This window comes from Rana temporaria, chromosome 4 (assembly GCF_905171775.1).
Source record: "Rana temporaria chromosome 4, aRanTem1.1, whole genome shotgun sequence".
Taxonomy (NCBI): domain Eukaryota; kingdom Metazoa; phylum Chordata; class Amphibia; order Anura; family Ranidae; genus Rana; species Rana temporaria.
The window spans coordinates 118,505,450-118,528,073 of record NC_053492.1 but is presented as its reverse complement, the minus strand read 5'-3'; the positions used below and the strand labels follow the sequence as shown (position 1 = coordinate 118,528,073).

Genomic DNA, 22,624 nt, shown 5'->3' with positions numbered 1-22,624 from the left:
AACCCCATCTCCATCGATGCCACAAAAAATATCATCGGTACTTTGCGAAACAGCACAGCGCCTAATGATATCATCCCCACTAAACTGCTGAAGGAATGTGCCGACATCCTGGCACCATCCATCACCCAGCTTATAAACAAGTCATTTAAGGAAGGCATAGTTCCCTCCCAGCTGAAAGAGGGCACAATCCAGCCCATCTTGAAGAAACCTACCCTTGACCCCAAGGACCCAATCCATCGCCGTCCCATAACAGCCCTCAACATTCTTTCCAAGGTAATGCAGAAAGTAGTGGTACAACAGCTGCAACAGCATCTGGATACCCATAATCTACTTGATCCATTTCAATCAGGTTTCCGTCCCGGTCACGGGACAGAGACAGCATTGCTGAAAATATGGGACGATGCCCTTGAGGCTGCAGACGAAGGAGAATCTTGTCTCTTGGTTCTGTTGGACCTTAGCGCAGCCTTCGACACGGTAGACCACAAACTGTTACTCACTCGGCTGGCCGAGGTAGCCAGAGTCGCAGAAGGTGAGTTATCATGGTTCTCCTCCTTTTTAGAGAACCGATCACAAACAGTGAAATTGGGACCTTTCACTTCTGAAAAGCGCACGACGGCATGTGGAGTCCCTCAGGGATCCCCCCTGTCACCGGTGCTTTTCAACATCTATCTTCGCCCTCTTTTTGAAATCATTAGTAGCGAAAAACTACTATATCACTCATATGCAGACGATACGCAATTGTATTTTCGCATCTGCAACAAAAATGATCATCATCTCAGTTTAGAGAAATGTCTCTCTGCAATAGAAAACTGGATGACAAAGAGTTATCTCAAACTCAATAGTTCCAAAACAGAACTTCTTCTGTTTCACGCCAGTCGGAAGAATCAACCAGCAACAACCTGGATACCGCCGCCCATTCTGGGCAAATCCATCACCCCTAGCTCCAAAGTCAATAGTCTCGGGGTCATCTTCGACTCCTACATGACAATGGATGCACAAATAGGGTCAGTAGTCAGCGGATCACATCATCTGCTGCGCCTACTACGCAGACTTATTCCATTTATTCCTAAAGAAGACATAGCAGTCGTGGTGGGAACAATTGTGAACTCCAGACTGGACTATGCAAATGCCCTTTACCTCGGACTCCCAAAGTACCAGATCGCTCGTCTGCAAGTCGTTCAGAACACGGCCGTCAGACTTGTGACTGGTAAAAAAACATGGGAATCAATCTCACCTTCGCTGAGAACCCTTCAATGGTTGCCAGTAAAGGACAGAATTGCTTTTAAAGCACTCTGTCTAATCCATAAGTGCATCCATGAGAAGGCTCCGCACTATCTATGCGAAAAGATAAAAGCTCACAACGCCAATCGCGTCTTGTGATCCACCGACCAAAATCTGCTCCAGATACCAAAAGCCAGATACAAGTCCAAGGGAGAAAGAAGGTTTGCGGTACAAGGTCCTAGGCTATGGAACGCTTTACCAACCAGCATTCGGTTGAAGGAAAACCACCTAGCCTTCAGAAGACAGATCAAAACTCTGCTTTTTTGAAGCTCTAGAAAGACAGCAACAACTAGCGCCCAGAGGCGATTCAGTTCGCATGCGCCGCGTTATATAAATTTTTCATTCATTCATTTATTCAAAGTTCCGTGTGACGCCCTGGTTGCTAGGAGTTGTGAGAGAGGCCTATCCAGGGGCACGGTGCCCACTCTGGCTGGAGTGGCGACGGGAGTTATTGACTGGAAGCAGGAGTGCTTCTGTTTGAGTTCTACACCTGAACCCACTACCTATACCCTATTTCACCTCTTCAACCCATTGTTCGTTCTTTTACCACGTTCGGTAAATAAAGCAGAGAAAAAGGAACGCAACGTGTGGACATTGACTCTTTTTCAGCTTTCAACAAGTACCCTAGACGGCGGAGAAATAGAGGTAACATGCCACCCAAAAATAACCAGCAGCTCCTTCAGGGGTAGTGCTACAACTTTAAATGTGCACTGTTTCTTTTTTCACAAGAAAACTGTCACAGGCTCTTTTCTAGATATAAGAAGTCTTTGGTTGATGCCACAGTTGCAGGACGACAGTGACAACCTTATTTTCCAATTGGAGATTACCTGAATGAATATCTTTCTCACCAATTGATTGTACGAGCCGCGGACTACAACATGCCACTGATCCAATGGCCACCCAGAAGTCCTGACTGAACACTTTTTCCTGTGGGAGTACGTAAAACACAAGGTATTCAGCCCTCCCCTTCCTGTTGATCTATCGGAGTTGAAACAGCGTATCACAGCCACTATCACTGTACTTCATTCAGATATCTTAACTCGTGTTTGGGCAAAAATGGATTACCGGCTCAATGTGTATTGTGTGACTAAGGCCCGGATTCTCAAACGAGTTACGCCGGTGTATCTCCAGATACGCCGTCGTAACTCTGAGTCCAAGCCGTCGTATCTATGCGCCTGATTCTTAGAATCAGTTACACATTGATTTGTATTAGATCCGACCGGCGTAAGTCTCTTACACCGTCATATCTTAACTGCATATTTACGCTGGCCGCTAGGGGCGTGTACGCTGATTTACGCCTAGAAATATGTAAATCAGCTAGATACGCGAATTCACGAACGTACACCAGGCCAACACAGTACAGATACGCCGTTTACGTTAGGCTTTTCCCGGCGTAAAGTTACCCCTGCTATATGAGGCGTACATGAGGCGTACCAATGTTAAGTATGGACGTCGTTCCCGCGTTGAATTTTGAAAATTTTACGTTGTTTGCGTAAGTCGTTCGCGAATAGGGCTGGGCGTCATTTACGTTCACGTCAAAAGCATTGGCTTCTTGCGGGTTAATTTGGAGCATGCGCACTGGGATACTTTCACGGACGGCGCATGCGCCATTCGTAAAAAGCGTTATTTACGTGGGGTCACATAAAATTTACATAACACACGTCCACATCTACCACATTTGAATTAGGCGGGCTTACGCCGGCCTATTTACGCTACGCCGCCACAACTTTCGTTTGAGAATATGGCACTTGCCTGTAAAAGTTGCGGAGGCGTAACGTAAATAGGATACGTTACGCCCGCACAAACATACGCGATGAATCCGGGCCTAAGTGTGCATATCTTACATTGTTCTTGTTTATTAGTGCCTTGAAACTGTATACTTCTTTATGAATCACACTGTATAGGCACCACATTGACCTCAATCTAGCGGCACTGAGCCAGTCATCCAAGATTTTTTTTAAATTAGAAACAATGGCTTTGAAATACCAGAGCTCAGATATTTGAGGACACCTGGGTGTAAGACATCTGGTCCCAGTGCTTTATTTGCTTTTACTTTGTCTATATGTTTGTGGACTATTTCAGTTTTGAGCCATTGGGATTCTTTCTATCCACCGAACAGCAGTACAGCTTGGGATCCTCAAAGGGACCACTCACTGGGTCCCCGTCGCTGTTCAGATGCTCCGGGCCAGCATGGTCCCGGAACCAGGAACACCGCGTGGCAAGCACGCCCCGGCCAGGTAGGCCATAGCGCCAGGGAGCCGTGGTGTGGCCACCCTAAAGGTGGGTGCCACACTGGACAAAAAAGACCCAGACCAAATGGAGTCTGCCCCATAAGTACCCCTCCCAAACACGCACAGCGAGGACAAACCTTCCTGATTGGCTGCTGGAAAAGAGCACCCAAACCTTGACTCCACTGCTGCCACCTGCAGCACCGGGGCTGGAAGAACACCCCAGCACAACAGAATAAGCCCACAGCACAGCCAAGCCAAGACAGAGACCCTGCCCCGCATCCAACAATCTGGATCAGAGTTTAACTACACTCTGATTTACCCTTAAATTTAAGTAGCACCAGTACTATAAAGTACATAGGCGCTACACACTCCCCCTACCTGAATAGACACTGTCCTCAGTGTCCCAAGAAAAGGTGTTCACTCCTGAATACCTGACCTGAATCTGCGTAACAACAGAAAAGGATAGTGGAGGGAAGAAATAGAAAATGTACAAACATTTTTTTTAAACATTATCAAATAAGCATTTATGTACAGTGATACATAGACATTTTACAATCCTGACTATCTATACTGCCCCATTCTCCGACAGTTGTTGATAGCTGGACAAACCACCTGCAGAATAAAATTGGAAGAGACACAAAAAAAACATATACTCATATACATTAACTATCTACATATACAATCACTAAGATTGGAATTGAAACTGCACCCTCTCGTCAGAAGGCGAAATTTCCCCTCCTCCCAAAGAGACATTCAACTAAGTGCTGAGGCATATAAAGCCACAATAATCATATTTATGTATTTTTTTTTCTCTGCTGCAAGACTAAATAAGAAAACATGGTTATGTACAATAGTTCTCTGCGCTGGTAGGAGTCGCAGAACACTGCCCCTAGGGACCAAGTAGGGGAGTGCGCTGGTACTACCACTACCAGGATAAGGCAGTCCATTGCTCACTTGGAACAATTAGTAGAAAAAGGGAGATATAGAAAAACTGCTTCTTCTCCTTCTTTCCTTCTCCTGGTGCTGTGAAGAAGCCGGCAAGATCCTATCCTTACTAACTGATCAAACCCCCCGAAGTTCTGCACAAACAACAAAGTGTGGATCCGGTGGTATGAAAACAAAAACTGGAAAGGGGCAACAGTTCTTGTCCGTAACTTCCTTAAAGCAAAAATTAAAAGGTGACACCGTAGGCATGGGGCCGACTTATAGAACGTGGGATTCCGGCAGAGTGACAATGTCCCCTCGGTGGTTTGTAGTAGTAATGGAGAAATCTCGATCAACTTTCCCAGAACATTTAAGAACCACTCTATCGCCGAAAATGCACCGGCCAGGGCTCCAATCTCTCAAACAATGTTAAAATTGTCGGCTAACGAAATAAAGTACACGTTCAGAATAGCAGAGCACCTTGGGTACTCCCAAGTGTTCCCAGATAGCATCCTTGTACCAATCCTCTCTCATCTTCTCAATTAAGTGCATGAGAACGGGAGGTACATAGGGATATTCCCACCCGTAGTCCATGGCCACCCTCTTCATAAGGGCACATTGCAAGCAAATTCCGGCAAAGTACAGGGTTTCCACGGCCTTGTAGGACGATAGCGTCGGACGCTCTCTGCAATATGGGCAAAGAAGCAGGCGGACACACGCGCCCTTCAGTAACGATACTGGCTGCATCATTCTCACTCACAGGCAGGCCTTGACCACAGCCGTGGGAAGCCTGCGCGGGGCCCATCTTGGCGATAGCGTGCCACACAGAGACCACATTGGTTGGTGTTGTCTCCGGTACGGCATCCGTTTCCACTCTAGGCACGCACTCTTTCTCATCCACATCGCTTACCTGCGGTGATATGGTTGGGGTAGCAGCCGATGGCAGGGTAAGCGTGGATGAGACGGTCACCACCTCCGGATCAGCGACTACTGTAGTTGGGGAGGGTTCCGGCCATGGGGCCTCCTCCTTCACGGTCACAGTCCCAGTAATCCAGTCCACCTTGTACTCCCAGGGTGGTTCCACTTGGAATAGATAACTCCGGCATCTCTTGCATCTGGCAAAAGGCGGACGGCCATCTCCGAACATCGGGGGCAGGACAGTCCGAGGGCCTCCACGCTACCACTAGAAAACAGGAAGAACCTCCCCTGGGTCCGCATTCGAATTCCGGTTTCTGTCAGGGGGACTCCAGCGGCAGCAGACATCACGTTGACTCCCGGCACAGACATCGGGGGTCGCAGATTTCCTAATGGCGTTGATGGCACAGACATGTTCGCACAACCTTCTCTCGTGGGCAGGCAATCACTCTGTCCTTTGGCGCCAAACTCAGTCTGCGTCTCATGCAGGGATGGGTGGCTCCTCCCACCTGAGTTATTTTCTTCACACGTGGCAGGCGCACATGGCTTCGCCGCACGTGCGCCCAGCTTCAATGGCGACATTAACTCCTTCCTCACCATGCACATTTTAACACACAACAATTCCTTGAATCAATTGTAGATTAAACTTCTGAATTCGGGTATTTTGAGGTAATAGCCAATCCCAGACAAGCCCCCACATGTAGCATTACCCCCGGAGTAACTGCTGGATTTTTGGGTGGCAAATTACCTCATGATTCCTCTGAAATTCCTAGGGGTGAATGTTGTATATTGAATATAGTAGAAGTAAAGGAATGTCCACGACAGGTGCTCGTGAAATGTTATCTTTATTATTCAGCCGGGTAAAAACAGTAAACTTAAGGTGAGGAAAGTAAAGTTGAAGAAGAATGGAGAATAGCAGATTCAGGCGTGATAATAGGAAACAGTCCTTCTCCCAAGCGTAACCCTTCTATGCGCCACTCCCGTCGAAGTGGGCTTAGCATACCCGGACAGGCCTCTTTCACTGACCTGGAAGCCGAAGTATCATTCGGACAATTGTAGGATAAAGTCTCTGCCATAGACCCTCATTAGTGAACTTGAACTTGAGAAATAGCCTTTGCCACAGACTCCCCTCGGTGAGCCTCAGAAAGACACCTCTGCCACAGGTTCTCTCTGGATTGGATTCTTGGAGATATCCCTCCTTAGATGAGTTACGCCTGGATCGCCTTCAACTTTTTACCCAGGTACCGACTGACAGGTGGTTAATCCCTCAATGTCCGGCTACCTTGATCCCCGGTGGTTTGTCCAGGCCATTTTGGACCGCCAGCCTCTCAATGGCGCTCCTCAGACTGACTCCCCACCCAACAGCAGTACAGCTTGGGATCCTCAAAGGTGGGAACCCAGTCACTGGGTCCCCGTCGCTGTTCAGATGCTCCGGGCCAGCATGGTCCCGGAAACAGGAACACCGCGTGGCACGCACGCCCCGGCCAGGTAGGCCATAGCGCCGGGGTGCCGTGGTGTGGCCACCCTAAAGGTGGGTGCCACACTGGACGAAAAAGACCCAGACCAAATGCGTCTGCCCCATAAATACAACTCCCCAGCATGCACAGCCAGGACAAACCCTCCTGATTGGCTGCTAGGAAAGAGCACCCAAACCTTGACTCCACTGCTGCCATCTGCAGAACACCCCAGCACAACAGAATAAGCCCACAGCACAGCCAAGCCGAGACAGAGACCCTGCCCCGCATTCAACAATCCGGATCAGACTTTAACTACACTCTGATTTACCCTTAAATTTAACTAGCACCAGTGCTATAAAGTACATAAAAGCGCTACACTTACCATAATAACATTTGCCCTGGAAGTACTTACAGGTATGTCCTAAAGCTGGTCCTACACTGAGAGTGAAAATTCAGCCGGTTCCTGATAAATCAGTCAAAATTCCAGCTGTGAATGGCCGCATTGGCACCATGCCACCCAAAATCTTTTATCTGAAAATGAAAAGAGTCAGGCAGCAAATTATTGCAGGCACTGTTCAGATATGTTGAGAGCTCTGGCTGCCAGCCGAGAGTATGAAATCTTACAGTATATGGCCAGCTTAAGGCAGCTATGGTCAATAGTCATTGTGGAAAGATCTCAGTTATCTTACTAAAAACAGATTTTATTTAAAGTGTAATACTGTTTTGTTCAGAAATTGTTTGGTGAAAGTCTTTTTAGCAAGTGCAAGTCTTTTAGATACTGATACAGACATGAAGCGGTTTGTGGACACTAAACCTGAATACTAGTTGAGTTAAAAAGTAACTTCCTGATATTTTGCTGTTCCAGACACAAATAACAAGGGGAGTGAGAGAGGTGTGAAGGGGGCGAAGCAGATCACAGTGCACGATGTGCCCTTATTTTTCTGAGGATAGCAAAACAAGTAAAGTATAATAAAGGTGAGTTAATATTAGTGCAGACAGCTATAGGAACAATAGTCTCCTAATCAAGATACCACTTGAAAAAGATATCCACAAGGGGCTAGATTCAGAGAGAATTTACGCCGGCGTATCTATTGATACGCTGCGTAAATTTAAATCTGCGCCGGCGTATCTTCTTTCTGTATTCAGAAAGCAAGATACGCCGAAATTTGCCTAAGATCCGACTGGCGTAAGTCTCTTACGCCGTCTTATCTTAGTTGCATATTTACGCTGGCCGCTAGGTGGCGCTTCCGTCGTTTTCGGCGTAGAATATGCAAATTATCTAGATACGCCGATTCACAAACGTACGTGCGCCTGGCGGAATTTTTTACGTCGTTTGCGTAAGGCTTTTTCCGGCGTAACATTGCTCCTGTTTCTATGAGGCGTACGCAATGTTAAGTATGGACGTCGTTCCCGCGTCAAATTTTGAATTTTTTAAGTCGTTTGCGTATAGGGTTGGACGTCATTTACGTTCACGTCGAAAGCAATGACTATTTGTGGCGGAATTTCGAGCATGCGCACTGGGATTCTTTCACAAACGGCGCATGCGCCATTCGAAAAAAACGTAAAATACGCAGGGTCAACAATAATTTAAATAAAACATGCCCACATCATCCCCATTTCAATTAGGCGGGCTTACGCCGGCCCACATACGTTAGGCCGCAGTAACTTAGGGCGCAAGTTCTTTATGAATACGGAACTTGCGCCCTAATTTACGGTGGCGTAACGTATCGGAGATACGTTACGCCCGCACAAGATTACGCAGGGCTACCTGAATCTAGCCCAAGATGTTTAGCATTATCTTTCCAATGTCTGATCAGGGCCAACTCTGGGCAGCAATCTCCTAATTAGAGAAATACTAGGTTCACACTAGTGCAGTGCAATTTTGATCTGATTTTCAGCCCTGGTTCTCACTGATGTGGTGCAAGAAACACACTGATTCTTGTGCGATTCCTGCACTGCACAGCAATCACACTGTGTTCATGCGATTTGCTGCGGGTCTCAATTAAAAATTAACAAAAGCAGTTCACAAAAGGCAGTGTGTTTGCCTGAACCAGATTGCATGGGTGCAAATACTCTTGCGATCCAATTTCAGTGCGAAGGGAAAAAAAGCTGCCTGCACCTTTTTCATGTGATGCAGTGCGATTTGAGCCATTGAAATTGCACAGAATGGCATGTGAAGAGCACTGGAATGTGGTGCGAATCCTGTGCCAATCACATGCGGCATGCAGTGGGAACCTAGGCTCAATGCAATTTTGTATTGCTGCTGCAGTGCAACTTGTGTTTTTGATACATTTTTAATGTGTGTTTTACTACTGCAATTTATCCCTGCTTTCAGTCAGCAAGGATGAGTCATTGGTTGTTAAGGAGCTGGCCCCCGCCAGCGAGCCCCGCTGAGAAAGTCCCATAGGACGTAACACATACAAGAGGAGGAGTTAAGCTCTGCTGACGTCACCCGCTGCCATCTGAACTGAGTGTGTACCTCCAAGAGCCGCTCTGTGTTTTAAATAAACCTTCATTCAAGATGAAAGAAATTGCAAGTGCATTTCAAATAAAGTGGTTTGCTTAAACAGACAGAGAGCACTTAGATTGTGTGTTTTTTTTATGTTTCATGACCTCGGGATGACAGACACCATCTGAGAGATGCTGTGACAGGGTATTATTCACTGGTTTCATCTCCCCCTTTAAGTGGGAGTGTTTATGTTGACCTATCTGTGGCTACAGAGATCAATACATTGAGGTATGGGAAGCACTATAAGTGTCGGTGGTGGGCTCATTTGCACAAGGATTGTGTCCTGTCTATCTTGGGAGTTTTAAGCACAAAGGAGTCTATTAATTTCTTATTATTTGTCATTCTCATCTGAATATGGACATTCTGTAATTTTTTTTATGCTCTGCACCATTTATTAATACAGTGAAACCTCGGATTGTGAGTAACGCGGTTAACAAAAGTTTCGCAATACGAGCACTGTATTTTTTAAAATCGTAACTCGGTTTGCGAGTGTTGTCTCGCAAAACAAGCATGATTCAGGCCAAAGCGGTGTGCAGTACCTCATTTGAGGTGGGGGTGCGGGAGTCGAGCAGAGCCAAATGGCGCCTATCGCAGCCAATTGGCGCTGTTCGAAAATGCACAGAAAGGCCCGAGGACAGATCGGCTGACCTCGGCAAATCTCGGGAACAAAGTCTTTCCGAGGTTTAACGAGGTGTCCTCGGGCCTTTTTGGTGATTTCCGAGGCTCTCTTGCGCCCCCGCCTCTGGCCACATGCGGTATTGCATGCCATTGAAGTCAATGCGGAACAAATTATTTTAGTTTCCATTGACTTCAATGGGGAAACTCGCTTTGATATGTGAGTACTTTGGATTACGAGCATTCTCCTGGAACAGATTAGGCTCTTAATCCCAGGTTCCACTGTACAGGATTTTAAGCATACATTGGGCTGATCCCACAGAGCCATCATAGCATCTATTGCTTCTCTCAGAGGATGTCTGGACTTGGAGACAAACCTGTCCATTTTAGTGTCGAACCTGGTGGCCAGCAGGTCCACCTCTGGCATCCCTCATCCCTAGTCCTGAAAGACTTCCGGATAAAGGACCCATTCTTGCAGATTCAGGCATTGCCTGCTGAGGAAGTCTGCCTGCTCATTGTTCATGCCTGGAATGAAAATGGTTGACAAGGCTGGAATGTGAAGTTATGCCCACAACAGAATTATTGCTACCTCTGTCGCCATGGCAAGGCTTCTGGTTTCTCAGGAAACTCCCTCAAAACCACCTTCCATGAGGTGCTGTCTATCCAGGTGTCCACAAAGGCTAACAGGTGCTCCCCCCCACTAAGGGAAGTGAGAGTGTCCCTTCATGTTGAAGAGGAGTTGTCTGCAGGTCTGGGGGATTTAGGCAGGCCATAGATGATCGCTCGATTCACACATCAACATAGTCAGTGTTGATGGAGGGATCCCTCCCCAGAGCTATTGGGCACGGGGAGGTGACCCTGCTGGGAGAACACAATGATTGTTGCTACCGGCTATAATGATTATTGCTAGCGGCTGCTGAAAATTGAGCATGCTGGTTGTAGCCAAGTCAATAGTTGGATCCACTTGTGTACATAGATGGTTCTAACCTCGGCCGGTCCTTGCTGGACCGGATGAGATTTGAACATCTATGGCTGGCTTTAGAGACAATGGGTTTTGGCTAAGCTGGGTTACTGGCTTGGGTCTGGCCTTAGAAGTTGAAGCTTGGGAGTAACAAAATAAACTCTTCTTGGCTTCAGGGAAGGATTGAGTCTTCCCAGTGTGAGGTCTTGGCTTCTTCTGTTGGATGATATGAGTGATCTTATGGCAAAGGCTAATGAGGGTTTCAAGGCAGCTCCAAACATTTTTTTACGTCGATGGGCATGTGCAGCAGATAGTTTTTACATGCTTGCACAGCGACCAACATTTCAACCAAAGAGTTCTCCATATGCTCACTGATAGGATTCATATGGTAAGAAGAGAGATGACCACTAACCCGTCTATGCAGGGAGACCATGTAAATTGGATGGTTTTAATCCATTTCCCTAATGTTTGACAAACTAACCATGGTAGGCTGTAATGCAAGGTCTGTCAGCTGGGTGCATCCTCTACAGGAATGGTCAGTGCTTTAAAAAAAACAGGACACTACCCCCAAATTAAGGCCTGGTTCACATTGATGCTACTTTGAAATTGCCCTACTTCACTTGAAGTAGCACGATTTCAAAGTAGCAAGTTCAGCGCGATTTCAGGTGCTACTTGATAGACATCTGTGTGACTTCATACACAGATGTCTATTGAAGTCGCACCCGAAATCGGCAAAAGTAGTGCAGGAACTACTTTTGCAAATCGGTGCGGTGACGCAAAATCGGTGTCGAACTGATTGGAACAGTGTCATTGCCGCCAATAGGCTGCGACTTGTCATGCGATTTGATCTCTTAAATCGCATGACAAACTGCTTAAATTTGAACCTAGGCTCACTGTGGGAATGGACTGATTCTTAATAAAGGACTATTGGAAAATTTTCCCCTTCTTTCCCATTATGTTTACACTTTTCTAGGTGTTCAGTTTGACTGGAAATAATTACTGAAAGTACATATTTTTCATCTTAAGCCTTAACACAGGCATACTAAACCATAAATGCATGTGAAGGGCCGTCTTTACCCATACATGATGCACAGGTGTACCATGCAGCTGCATGCAGGCAGGCTGTTTAAATCAATGACAGGTAGGAGACTGCACGGATCTGTCAACACATCCCTGACTGTAGATCCATATTGGACTGATGCATTGATCAGAACAGACAGACCACATGGATGTACAGTAGGGGGTGAGTTCAGAGATCTGTGTAGGTTCGTTAAGCCGCATACTTGTCATTAATTTGAGGAGGCTGCCTGCATGTGGGTGCACGGAACACCTGTGCGTCCTGCATGGTTAAACCCAAGTGTACAGAATGATGCACCTGTGCGAAGGAGGCCTCATGCTCGTACACACAACCGCTGATCTCGGCAAGAAAAAAAACAAAGTTTTTCCCGACGGGATTCTTCTCAAGCCTGCCTTGCATACACACATTCAGGCCAAATACTGCCCGTCCAAAGCGTGGTGACGTACAACACGATCTATGAAACCCACTATCTAATGCTTCCACATGGCAAGCTAGTGGTTATTTATTACCCAGCAACACCTGACATCTCAAATTAAACATTAAACTTTATACTTTTGCATCAGTTATTAAAAAGGACATTCATCACGCCATCAAACACAAACAATACAACGTAATTGTTTATTACTGATAAGCACAAAAAAAGGATTCCATCAACACAAAAAAAGTTCCATTAACATAAAAAAGCAGTTATGAATCTACTTAAGTTTTCCCTTTAATTAACAGGTTATATTTTTTTATTAACTAAAATCATGTTACTGATATGACATACTGATTGATGACATAGATCTGACAACGTAAAAGCTGTTGTTTCACCTGAGGACAGGTGTAATGTACTCTGTGTTAAAGACCACAGGTCAGACCTCTGTGACCTGGTGCTGGAGGGAGTGACGTTGGGTGACAAATCGATAGAAAGGGAGGGTGGAAGAAAAAGCCCTTTCAAATGTGAGCCAAGCTGCACATTTACAGAGACTGGGTAAAGGTTCACAGTTTGTCATCCCTAGTGTCCAAGCTAGGGTTAATAGAGATGCAGGGGACAGTTAGAGGTATCTCCTATACTCTGTTGTGTGCAGCTCATCGGTCAGTATCTGTCAGGATGTCCTCGCATTCAATTATACCTCCATCCCCAGCCCTCCTGCAGCCTTTGCAGGTGCCCCAACGTCTAATGTTGGGTCCTGGGCCCTCCAATGTACCTCCACGGATACAGGCAGCTGGGGGTCTGCATGTCATTGGTCATATGCACCCTGAATCTTTCCAGGTAAGGTTTTAACCTATACTAAGGGCTTCACTCGATATATAAAAAAATATTGGGCAAAAATGAATATATAACATTAGAAATATATCTGACACTTATAATGAATTGCATACATTGAAACTAGGTTTGTATTTAATTATATGCGTGCCTTTTCTCTAAGTTATATTCTATTATCTTGATAGATTGTGTCATGTGAAGCAGTGTCACAGCCCTGTAGACAGAATGAAGCAACACATACAAAACTATTAACATTAATTTACGTAATTCATGCTGCCATGATATAGTAAGCAGAAGTTCATCTGTTTTATAAACCTTTAAAACTTTTCTCAGAAAGTGAGAAAAGAAAACTGCTGAATTTTCAAGCAGTCTTTGCCTGTGAACAGACCCATCAGGGCGGTATTATTAAGCTCATGGGGCCAAATCCTCAAAAGAGATACGACGGCGTATCTACTGATACGCCGTCGTATCCCTGTTTCTATCTTTGGAACTGATCCACAGAATCAGTTTCCAAAAGATAGGGAGAAGATCCGACATGTGTAAGAGACTTACACTGCCGGATCTTAGGATGCAGTACCGCATCCGCCGCTGGGGGCATTTCGCGTCGAAATGCCGCCTCGGGTATGCAAATTAGCACTTATCGCTTCGTTTTTTCTCCGTAAGTTTTAGTTTGCAATCGTAACTTTAGGGCTGCTTTTACAAAGTGTAAAGTTAGTACACCATGTAAAAGCGGACCCTTCTGTCCTGCGACGCGTTTTTTTTTTTGTTTTGAATTTTTTTTTTGCGCCGTATCTTTTTTTTTTTGACGCAACTTTATTGACCCATCGCAATCCACAAAGCTCGGCGTAACGTAATTTCACGCTATGCACGTCAGGAAAATGACGTCACGAGCATGCGCAGTACGGCCGGCGCGGGAGCGCGCCTCATTTAAATAGGAATCGCCTCCATGAAATGAGGAACGCCTTGCGCCGGCGGAATTTAAGTTACACAGCCCAAAATTTCTAGGTAAGTGCTTTGTGGATCGGGCACTTAGGGAGAAATTTTAAGGCAGTGTAACTTAAATGCCAAAAATTAAGTTACGCCGGATCTTTGTGGATTACCCCCATTCTTCTTATACTATTAGAAATCATCAAGCCACAAATCTAATGGTTGGGGGTCTGCTAACATGTAAAGGGTCACTCTGCAAAAATCTAAAATGATGCATACAATGCAGTCTTTTACTAGCATTACCACAGCAGTTGTTGTTTTTCTGAGTCCATCTGCAACTTTTATTTCCTGTTGATCCTACCAATAGGTCCTTAATTGTTAACTTCCAGTTTACTGACACAGCAGTGTTGTCTCCCTGTGGGCAGAGTAATCTTAGACTTGTAGTTTAAAATAGACTTTAAGTCCTCGTTCACACCAATGCGATTTGACAAGTCGCACCCTATTTTTGCCAATTGAAACGTTCAAATTTTTGCGGCTTAAGTCGCAGTGACTTTGAAAAAGTTTTCCGCACTACTTGTCATGATTTCATTGCGACTTGCATTGACTTCTGTTAAAAGGAAGTCACAAGCTGCAATGAAATCGCTGATGCAAATCACACTGGTGTGAACGAGATTTCAAAGCCGCACTGGTGTGAAACTAAAGACAAGCCCTTTAGAATCTAAAGGACTAAAATACATATTAAAGACCCACTCTGGCATTTTGTAGGTACAACATTTTGTTTCTTTTGGGAAAAAATTTTTTATACCATATAAATATAAAACTGTTGAAAGTGTCAATGTTATATAGTTTGCCCTATCCCCTGTAACAGACACTTTTGCTGGCCTTTATTGGCCTGTTAAAGGAAGTGGGGAACAGGTCTACAATAGGTTACAAAACTAAATTGCTAAGTTAAAATAAATCTCCTGCGCAACCACTACAAAATACAAAATTAAAGAAAATTAAGTGATATCTCAAAGTATCCCAACACCACAGCTGCTGCTATAATCTTAGTACACACGACCGTTTTCCTCAATAGAATCCATCAAGAATCTTGGTGGCAGAGCTTTTTTGCCGAGGAAAGCGGTCGTGTGTCCGTTTTTCATCGAGGAAACCGTCGAGGAACTCGACGAGGAAAAAAGAGAACAAGTTCTCTTTTTCCTCTACGGGAGTCTCGATTTCCTCGTCGTGTTCCTCGTCGGGCTGGTTTTCGACGAGAAACGCGAGCGTCTGTATGCTAAGAATCCCGCGCATGCTCAGAATAAAGTATGAGACGGGAGCGCACCTTCGGGTAAAAGTAGCGTTTGTAATGGAGATAACACATTTTTCACGCTGTAACAGACTGAAAAGTGCAAATCGTATCTTACCAAACTTTTACTTAACACGCGGTAACATGAGATTAGCAAAAGCAGCCCCAATGGTTGTGCCAGTGGAATCGAACTTCCCCTGCCTTTGTATGTGTTGTACGTCACCGCGTTTGAGAACGAGGAGATTTTGTCTTGACCATGTGTACGCAAAGCAAGCTTGTCGAGTTCCTCGACAAGCCTAACAAGGAACTCGTCGAGGAAAACGGTGTGTCTTTTCCAACGAGTTCCTCAGTCGTGTGTACGAGGCCTTAAAGTGTTCCACACACTGTATGCAAATATTAAGGCCTTTATGATACATAGCTGCAGTTATATACACATATTTGTGACCATACAAAACAACCAAAAAAAACACCAAAAACTATAAGTCCTGTGTGGTTTAAAAAATTGTGACAGTTCCAATTTCTTGCATATATATCAGTCTTGTACTTTGCATCAATTTTCTATAGTGAAAACAATATGAAGTCACATGATAGTGGCGTAACAAGTAAGGGGCGGAGCCGGTGATGTCAGTGTGCCATACAGAAAGCCAGGCCAAGGGGACAGTGATAACCCATGTAATACATATTTAGGTTTCCATTCACACCATAAGGGGACAGTGCAGAGGTGTGGGATTAGGGAGAGTGGTGCAGAGGTCCGAGCCGAAGAGAAGGGGTGGAAGTGAGATGTTAACAGGCTTTGAAAGAGAGCGGAACCCTGCACACTGTGAATAGCACACTGCTAAACACTGCACTGTGTACACTGCTCACTCCTCAATTTTGCATTCTGTACGTAGTGCACTCCTGTACTCTGCACCCTGTGTGCCGCACACTCCTGAACTCTTCACTCCATGCGTAATGCACTCCTAAACACTGCACTCTGTACATAGCGCACCCCTAAACCCTGCCCTCTGTGTGTAGTGTACTCCTCAACCCTGAACTCTGTGCACAGCTAACTCCTGAACTCTGCACATTGTATGCAACATACACCCAAGTACTCCTATGTATCTAGTAGATACATAGTCTTACATATACAACTGGCCCTTTGAGGGCAACCATAATGCTGATGTGGCCCATGATGAAATGGAAATTTGACACTCCTGCCTTAAGGGGACAATATAAAGCTATTAATCTGTGGTGCACTAGTCCAGTGAACAGTACCATGTGAGTGTGCTTTTTACTTCCGCCTGGGTGAATTTATTTTTAATCAAATACTGAAGCTGCTGACTTTTAATATAAGGACACTTACCTGTCCAGGGAGCCCACGATGTCAGTACCCGAAGCCGATCCATCCATCGGCTCCGGGTGCAGGCACTGACATCCTTACTAAGGGAAACAAAAAACAGCCTGTTTCCTACTGCACATGCGCGAGTAACGCTGCGCATTCTGAATGGTCCCTGCTGTCTTCTGGGACCCAGAAGGTAGCGGGGGGGGGAGGAGGAGGGCCAGGCATTGCGTAGATTGCCGCACAAGATTGCAGCGATCTTTCCCCAGAAGGTAAGCGGATACCTGGTTTTGACAGGTATCCGCTCCCCCCTTCCCCACCTTAAAGGTGCCAAATTAGGCACCGGAGGGGATAGAGGAATCAGATCCGTGGAAGTTCCATTTCCGGGTGGAACTCTGCTTTAAAGTTTAATAAATGTTTGTGTTTATACGGAAAACACTATGATGGTTGAATTTTTCACTTTCTGAGCGCCTGTGGGGATTCACATATGGTAAATGACTTATCTTATTAAAAAAAAAAGAACATTTATATGAAGCGTTAGGAGAAATATACAGATCCATCTGGACTTTTGATTTTTTCCATAGTTCCATTTTAAACTCTAATCATGGATGTGGGAGGGAGACTTATTCAAAGTAAACCTGTCTTGAAAGAAATATGAAAACTACCATTGCTGATCTCCTTCTGAAAATGTTAGTTGCTTGGTTGTTATGCTGAACTTCTGTCTTCTTCAATATTGTCCAGGTTACTGATATAGAACAAGTATACAGATGAGAAAAGTCAGAGAAAAGTCAGAATTCCATACCTGCATCTGCATCAACTTGGTAAAAAATATTGAAGAATGAACATCAGCATAATAGTCAGACACTTATCAGTTTTAGATAGATAGGTCAGCAATGGCAGCCTCAATGTGTTCCTTTGGCAGGTTTCCTTTAAAAAAAAATGCAAAAAACAAGAATGTAATAAATAAATAATCCCTATCATCCAATCACAATGCAGCGCTCAGCAGTAAACAATAAACAAATTGAAGACTAATCTATCTGTTACTTTGTGTCACTGGACACCCCAGTTCCTTATCTTGTATTACAAATTCTGGTCAGTCAAACTATAATAAGCCATAAACATGAAAATCTGCACTCTGTCTGCATCTGTCTGTGTCCACAATGTTTTATATAACATTCAAGAATATTTTCTAAATAGGCTCAAAGATGGGAGATAACCAAAATGTGGTAGAAACGAAAACTTTTGTAACATAAAATTAAAGTGGGCTTTGCACTAAATGCAAAGCCCACTTTACCGTTGCCAGCCAGTAAAACCATTGAAAAACGTCTGAAGAGAAAACAAAAAGGTTATACCTTTCCTTCAACCTCCATGGTGCACATGATGACGCCATTTACCTGCCATCAAGATATCAAGGAATGGCAAGCATTTTCTCATCATTTTCTCTGCGTCCCCCTCTCAAGCCTCGTACACACGACCAAGTTTTTCTGCAAAAACCAGCAAGAAACTTGCTGGGAGATATTTTTTTGCCGAGAAAACCGGTCGTGTGCACATTTTCGTCGAGGAAACTGTTGAGAAACTCGATGAGCCAAAAAGAGAGCAGGTTCTCTATTACCTCGACGGGAATGGAAAAACTTGCCTTGTCGAGTTCCTCGACAGCCTAACAAGGAACTTGACGAGGAAAACGATGTGTTTCACCCGTCGAGTTCCTCGGTCGTGTGTACGAGGCTTGAAACAATCAGAAGCAGCGGTATAAATGGTCCTGTGGACTCTACAATTGGTTTGAATAGATGGTTCTGTAGACTTTACACGTGGTGTAAATAGCACCAGGAGTTCAACAAATTGTATAGATGGTTCTGTGGGTTTGATCAGTGGTGCAAATAGATCTGTAAATTACACAATTGGTGCAAATGGTTCTGTGGGTTCTACAAGTAGTATGAATGGTTCTGCAAACTCGGCAAGGGGGTGAATGATTTTGTGGACAAGTGATATACATGGTTTTGTAGGCTCTACAAAGCATTTCATTATGTTTTAGAACAATATGTGAACAAGTATGTGAAATGTATAAACATAAATATAAAGATTATCGTGTGTGTGTGTGTGTGAATGGGTATATCCAATTATGAATGAATGAATGAATGAATGAAAAACTTATATAGCGCGGCACATGCGAACTGAATCGCCTCTGGGCGCTTGTTGTTTGTGTCTCATGCCTTTCAGAAAAGCAGGGTCTTGATCTGCCTTCTGAAAGACAGGTGGTTTTGCTCCAACCGAATGCTGGTTGGTAAAGCATTCCAAAGCCTGGGGCCCTGGAAGGCAAACCTTCTTTCTCCTTTGGACTTGTATTTGGTTTTAGGAACCTTGACCAGATTTTGGTCGGTGGATCGCAGAATGCGGTTGCAATTGTGCAGTTTGATCTTGTCGCATAGATATCTAGGAGCCTTCCCATGGATGCACTTATGTGTCAGGCAGAGTGCTTTGAATGCAATTCTGTCTTTCACTGGCAGCCAGTGAAGGGATCTCAGTGAAGGTGAGATTGATTCCCAAGATTTTTTCCCAGTCACCAGTCTAGCGGCCGTATTCTGTACGACTTGAAGACGAGCGATTTGGTACTTGGGTAGCCCGAGGTAAAGGGCATTTGCATAGTCCAGTCTGGAATTCACGATAGATCCCACCACGACTGCTACGTCTTCTTTGGGGATAAATGGAATCAGTCTGCGTAGTAGGCGCATCAAATGGTGCGACCCGCTGACTACTGACCCTATTTGTGCGTCCATTGTCATGAAGGTGTCAAACGTGACTCCCAGACTTTTGACTTTGGAGCTAGGGGCGATGATTTGGCCCAGAATGGGCGATGGTGTCCAGTTTGTTGTCGGTGGTTTCTTCCGACTGGCATCGAAGATAAAGAGTTCTGTTTTTGCACTGTTGAGTTTGAGATAACTCTTTGTCATCCAGTTTTCTATTGAAGAGAGACATTTCTCTAATCTGAGATGATGATCCTTTTTATGGCAGATGCGAAAGTACAACTGCGTGTCGTCTGCATAAGAGTGATAAAGTAGTTCATGGCTACTGATAATATCAAAGAGAGGACGAAGATAGATATTAAACAGCACTGGTGATAGGGGGGATCCTTGGGGGACCCCACATGGCACCGTGCGTTTTTCTGACGTGAAGGATCCCAGTTTCACTGTTTGTGATCGGTTTCCAAGAAAAGAGGAGAACCATGGTAAGGCATCTTCTGAGACTCCGGCGACTTCTGTTAGTCGTCTCAGTAGCAATTTATGGTCTACTGTGTCAAAAGCTGCGCTTAGGTCCAGCAGAACCAGGAGACAGGATTCTCCTTCGTCTGCGGCCTCGAGCGCATCGTCCCATATTTTCAGTAAGGCCGTTTCTGTCCCGTGACCGGGACGGAACCCGGATTGAAATGGATCGAGTAGGTTGTGGGTGTCCAGATGCTGTTGCAGCTGATTTACCACCACTTTCTCCATTATCTTGGACAGAGCATTTAGACCTGTTATGGGACGGCGGTGAGTTGGGTCCATAGGATCCAAATTGGGTTTTTTCAAGATCGGCATGATTGTGCCCTCTTTCAGCAGGGAAGGCACTATGCCTTCCTTAAATGACTGATTTATAAGCTGCGTGATCGGAGGCGCCAGGATGTCGGCACATTCCTTCAGTAGCTTGGTGGGAATGATGTCATTCGGTGCTGTGCTGTTGCGCAGCACACCAATGAATTTTTTTGTTGTATCGATGGAGATGGGTTCCAAAGTGAACTTAGTTGATTGTAGAGGCGTTCCGTCGTTGTTTTGATTGAAGACGGGGCTGAGTGGAGTATTGTTTTGCTGAATACTTACCCGAATTTTTTAAATTTTGTTGATGAAGAAATCCGATAGTTCATTGCAGAACTCTTGGGTGTCTGAAGTGGGGACTTCTAGACATCCCGGATTCATGGTCTGGGTGACCATCCTGAAGAGTTCGCGTGGGCGATTCATTGCGCTGTTAATCACCCTGGAGAAGTGAAGTTTTTTGGCTTTGAAAATTTCCTTGTGATAGCGCGTTGTTACTGCTTTGTAGAAGTTGAGGTGGTCTTCTGACGGACTTCTTTTCCAGGCGGCTTCCGCCCTTCTGCGCTCTTGCTTCAATAGCGACAGCTGGTTATTGAACCAGCTGGACTTTTTTGCCCGGCTGCGGAGTTTGCGCTTTGGTGCTGCTAAGTCAGGTGACTGTAGCAGAGCTGCATTAATGGCATCCAAAGTATCTGATGCTGCTAGCTGAGGAGGAATAGCCCCAATTTGGTTTCCCAGGGTAGATCTGAAGAGTTCCGAGTGGAGCTTCCTCTGAGATCTAGCCCAGTGTATTGTCACCGGCTTGGGTACTTTCCTGACTAATGGAGTTCTGGGGATTATGAAGCTAATTGCATGGTGGTCTGTCCATGGCAAAGGTTCATTTCCTAAAATGTTTATTTTCAGATTTTGTCTGAAAATTAGGTCGAGTGTGTGACCTGAAGCATGCGTTGGTCCGCGTATGAGTTGTTGAAGTCCTAATCCTTCCAGGTGGTTGATGCAGGCGTCCGCGATGGGATCCTGTGAGGAGTTAGCCCACAAATTGAAATCCCCGAGCAGCAAAAGATGATTGCTGCTAAGGGAGTAGGTGGAAATGAACTCCGTTAATGCTGATATCAACTGCGATTTGGGCCCAGGGGGCCTATAGCAGAGGAGAATATGAACGGTCTCCTGAGAATGAGCTTGAAGTTGAAGCGTAAGGGTTTCCATAAAAGGTAGAGGATTTTGAAGGACCGGTTTAGTGATTGCAATATGCGACTTATGAATCACCGCCAGGCCTCCTCCCCTTTGCCCTATTCTATTTTCCGTTAGGATGCGATAGTTTGCTGGCACCAGTTCTCCGAGAATGGTGTTGCAATCGTCCGACAGCCAACTTTCCGTAATAAAGAGGCAGTCTAGATCGTATTGTAGTAAGAAATCATGGATTTCTGATCGGTGTTTAACTGCTGATCTAGTGTTAAGCAAAGCACATGATATGTGCTTGAGCTGTGGTGAATGATTGAAACTTTTGATGATCGATCGATGATCGAACCTCAAAAGTTGATCTGATTTTAAGGCTATTGTGGTGGCGGCAGGTAATGTAGTTGCGAATTGTCTCAGACCCCAAATGGTTTCTGCAGAGTATCGCAACTTAACCATTGTTGCCAGTCACCGAGGGCTGGAGTGCGGGCGTAGGGTGAGAGAGGATTCGAGAATCCTAGCTCAAGGGAAATTGGGTTTTATTTTTGGTCCAGAGGAAGGCAAAAAAAACCCTGGGCAAGCTGGCCAATGTGCTGCGGCAGGGAAAAAAATTCCTTCCTGATCCCTAAAGGCGATCGGCTTAAAACCCTGGATCAAAAGACTGACGGTTTATGGAGGGAAAAAAAGGGGGGGGGATGCTGGGTGTCACTGCTGCTGGGGTGTACCAAAATAATGGCTGCCAGGCAAAGCACAGGACCCGGGCTGGGGGGGGGGGGCTGTCAGCTTGGTAAAAATGATATTTACCGGTGAAGTTGCTGAACAGGGGGCCTCTGGGGGTGTGGGGGTGAGTAACCAGAGCAAACTGTGCTTAGGAATTTAGTGTAGGAAGAGAAGAACGGCGCGCCGGTAGGCCGCGGCTGAAGCCGCGGACTTTCCTAAGGTGCGGCGGCCGCGAGAAGGAGCAGGCTGGCGCGGGGGTGCAAGAGCACCAAAAAACGCTGGAAATACACCCAGGGGGGGTGACTTGGGACTACCACAAAGCGGGTGGCCGTGCGGGCGATAGATGCCGGCGAGAGATAGTATTAGAACGCCGCAGTGTGGGGTCTGTGTGACGGCTGCCCTGATAAGGACGGCC

The 22,624-nt window shown here is 45.5% G+C and overlaps 1 protein-coding gene across 1 annotated transcript in view; it reads left to right on the top strand.

Annotated features, from left to right (window-relative positions):
- Window positions 1-12,918: 12,918 nt before the first annotated feature.
- AGXT (alanine--glyoxylate and serine--pyruvate aminotransferase) overlaps window positions 12,919-22,624 on the top strand; it is a 46,839-nt gene continuing 37,133 nt past the window's right edge. The window contains exon 1 of the mRNA XM_040348922.1: window positions 12,919-13,226. Within this exon, the coding sequence (XP_040204856.1) occupies window positions 12,996-13,226 (231 nt within the window). The 5' untranslated portion in view covers window positions 12,919-12,995. The remainder of the gene's footprint in view (window positions 13,227-22,624) is intronic.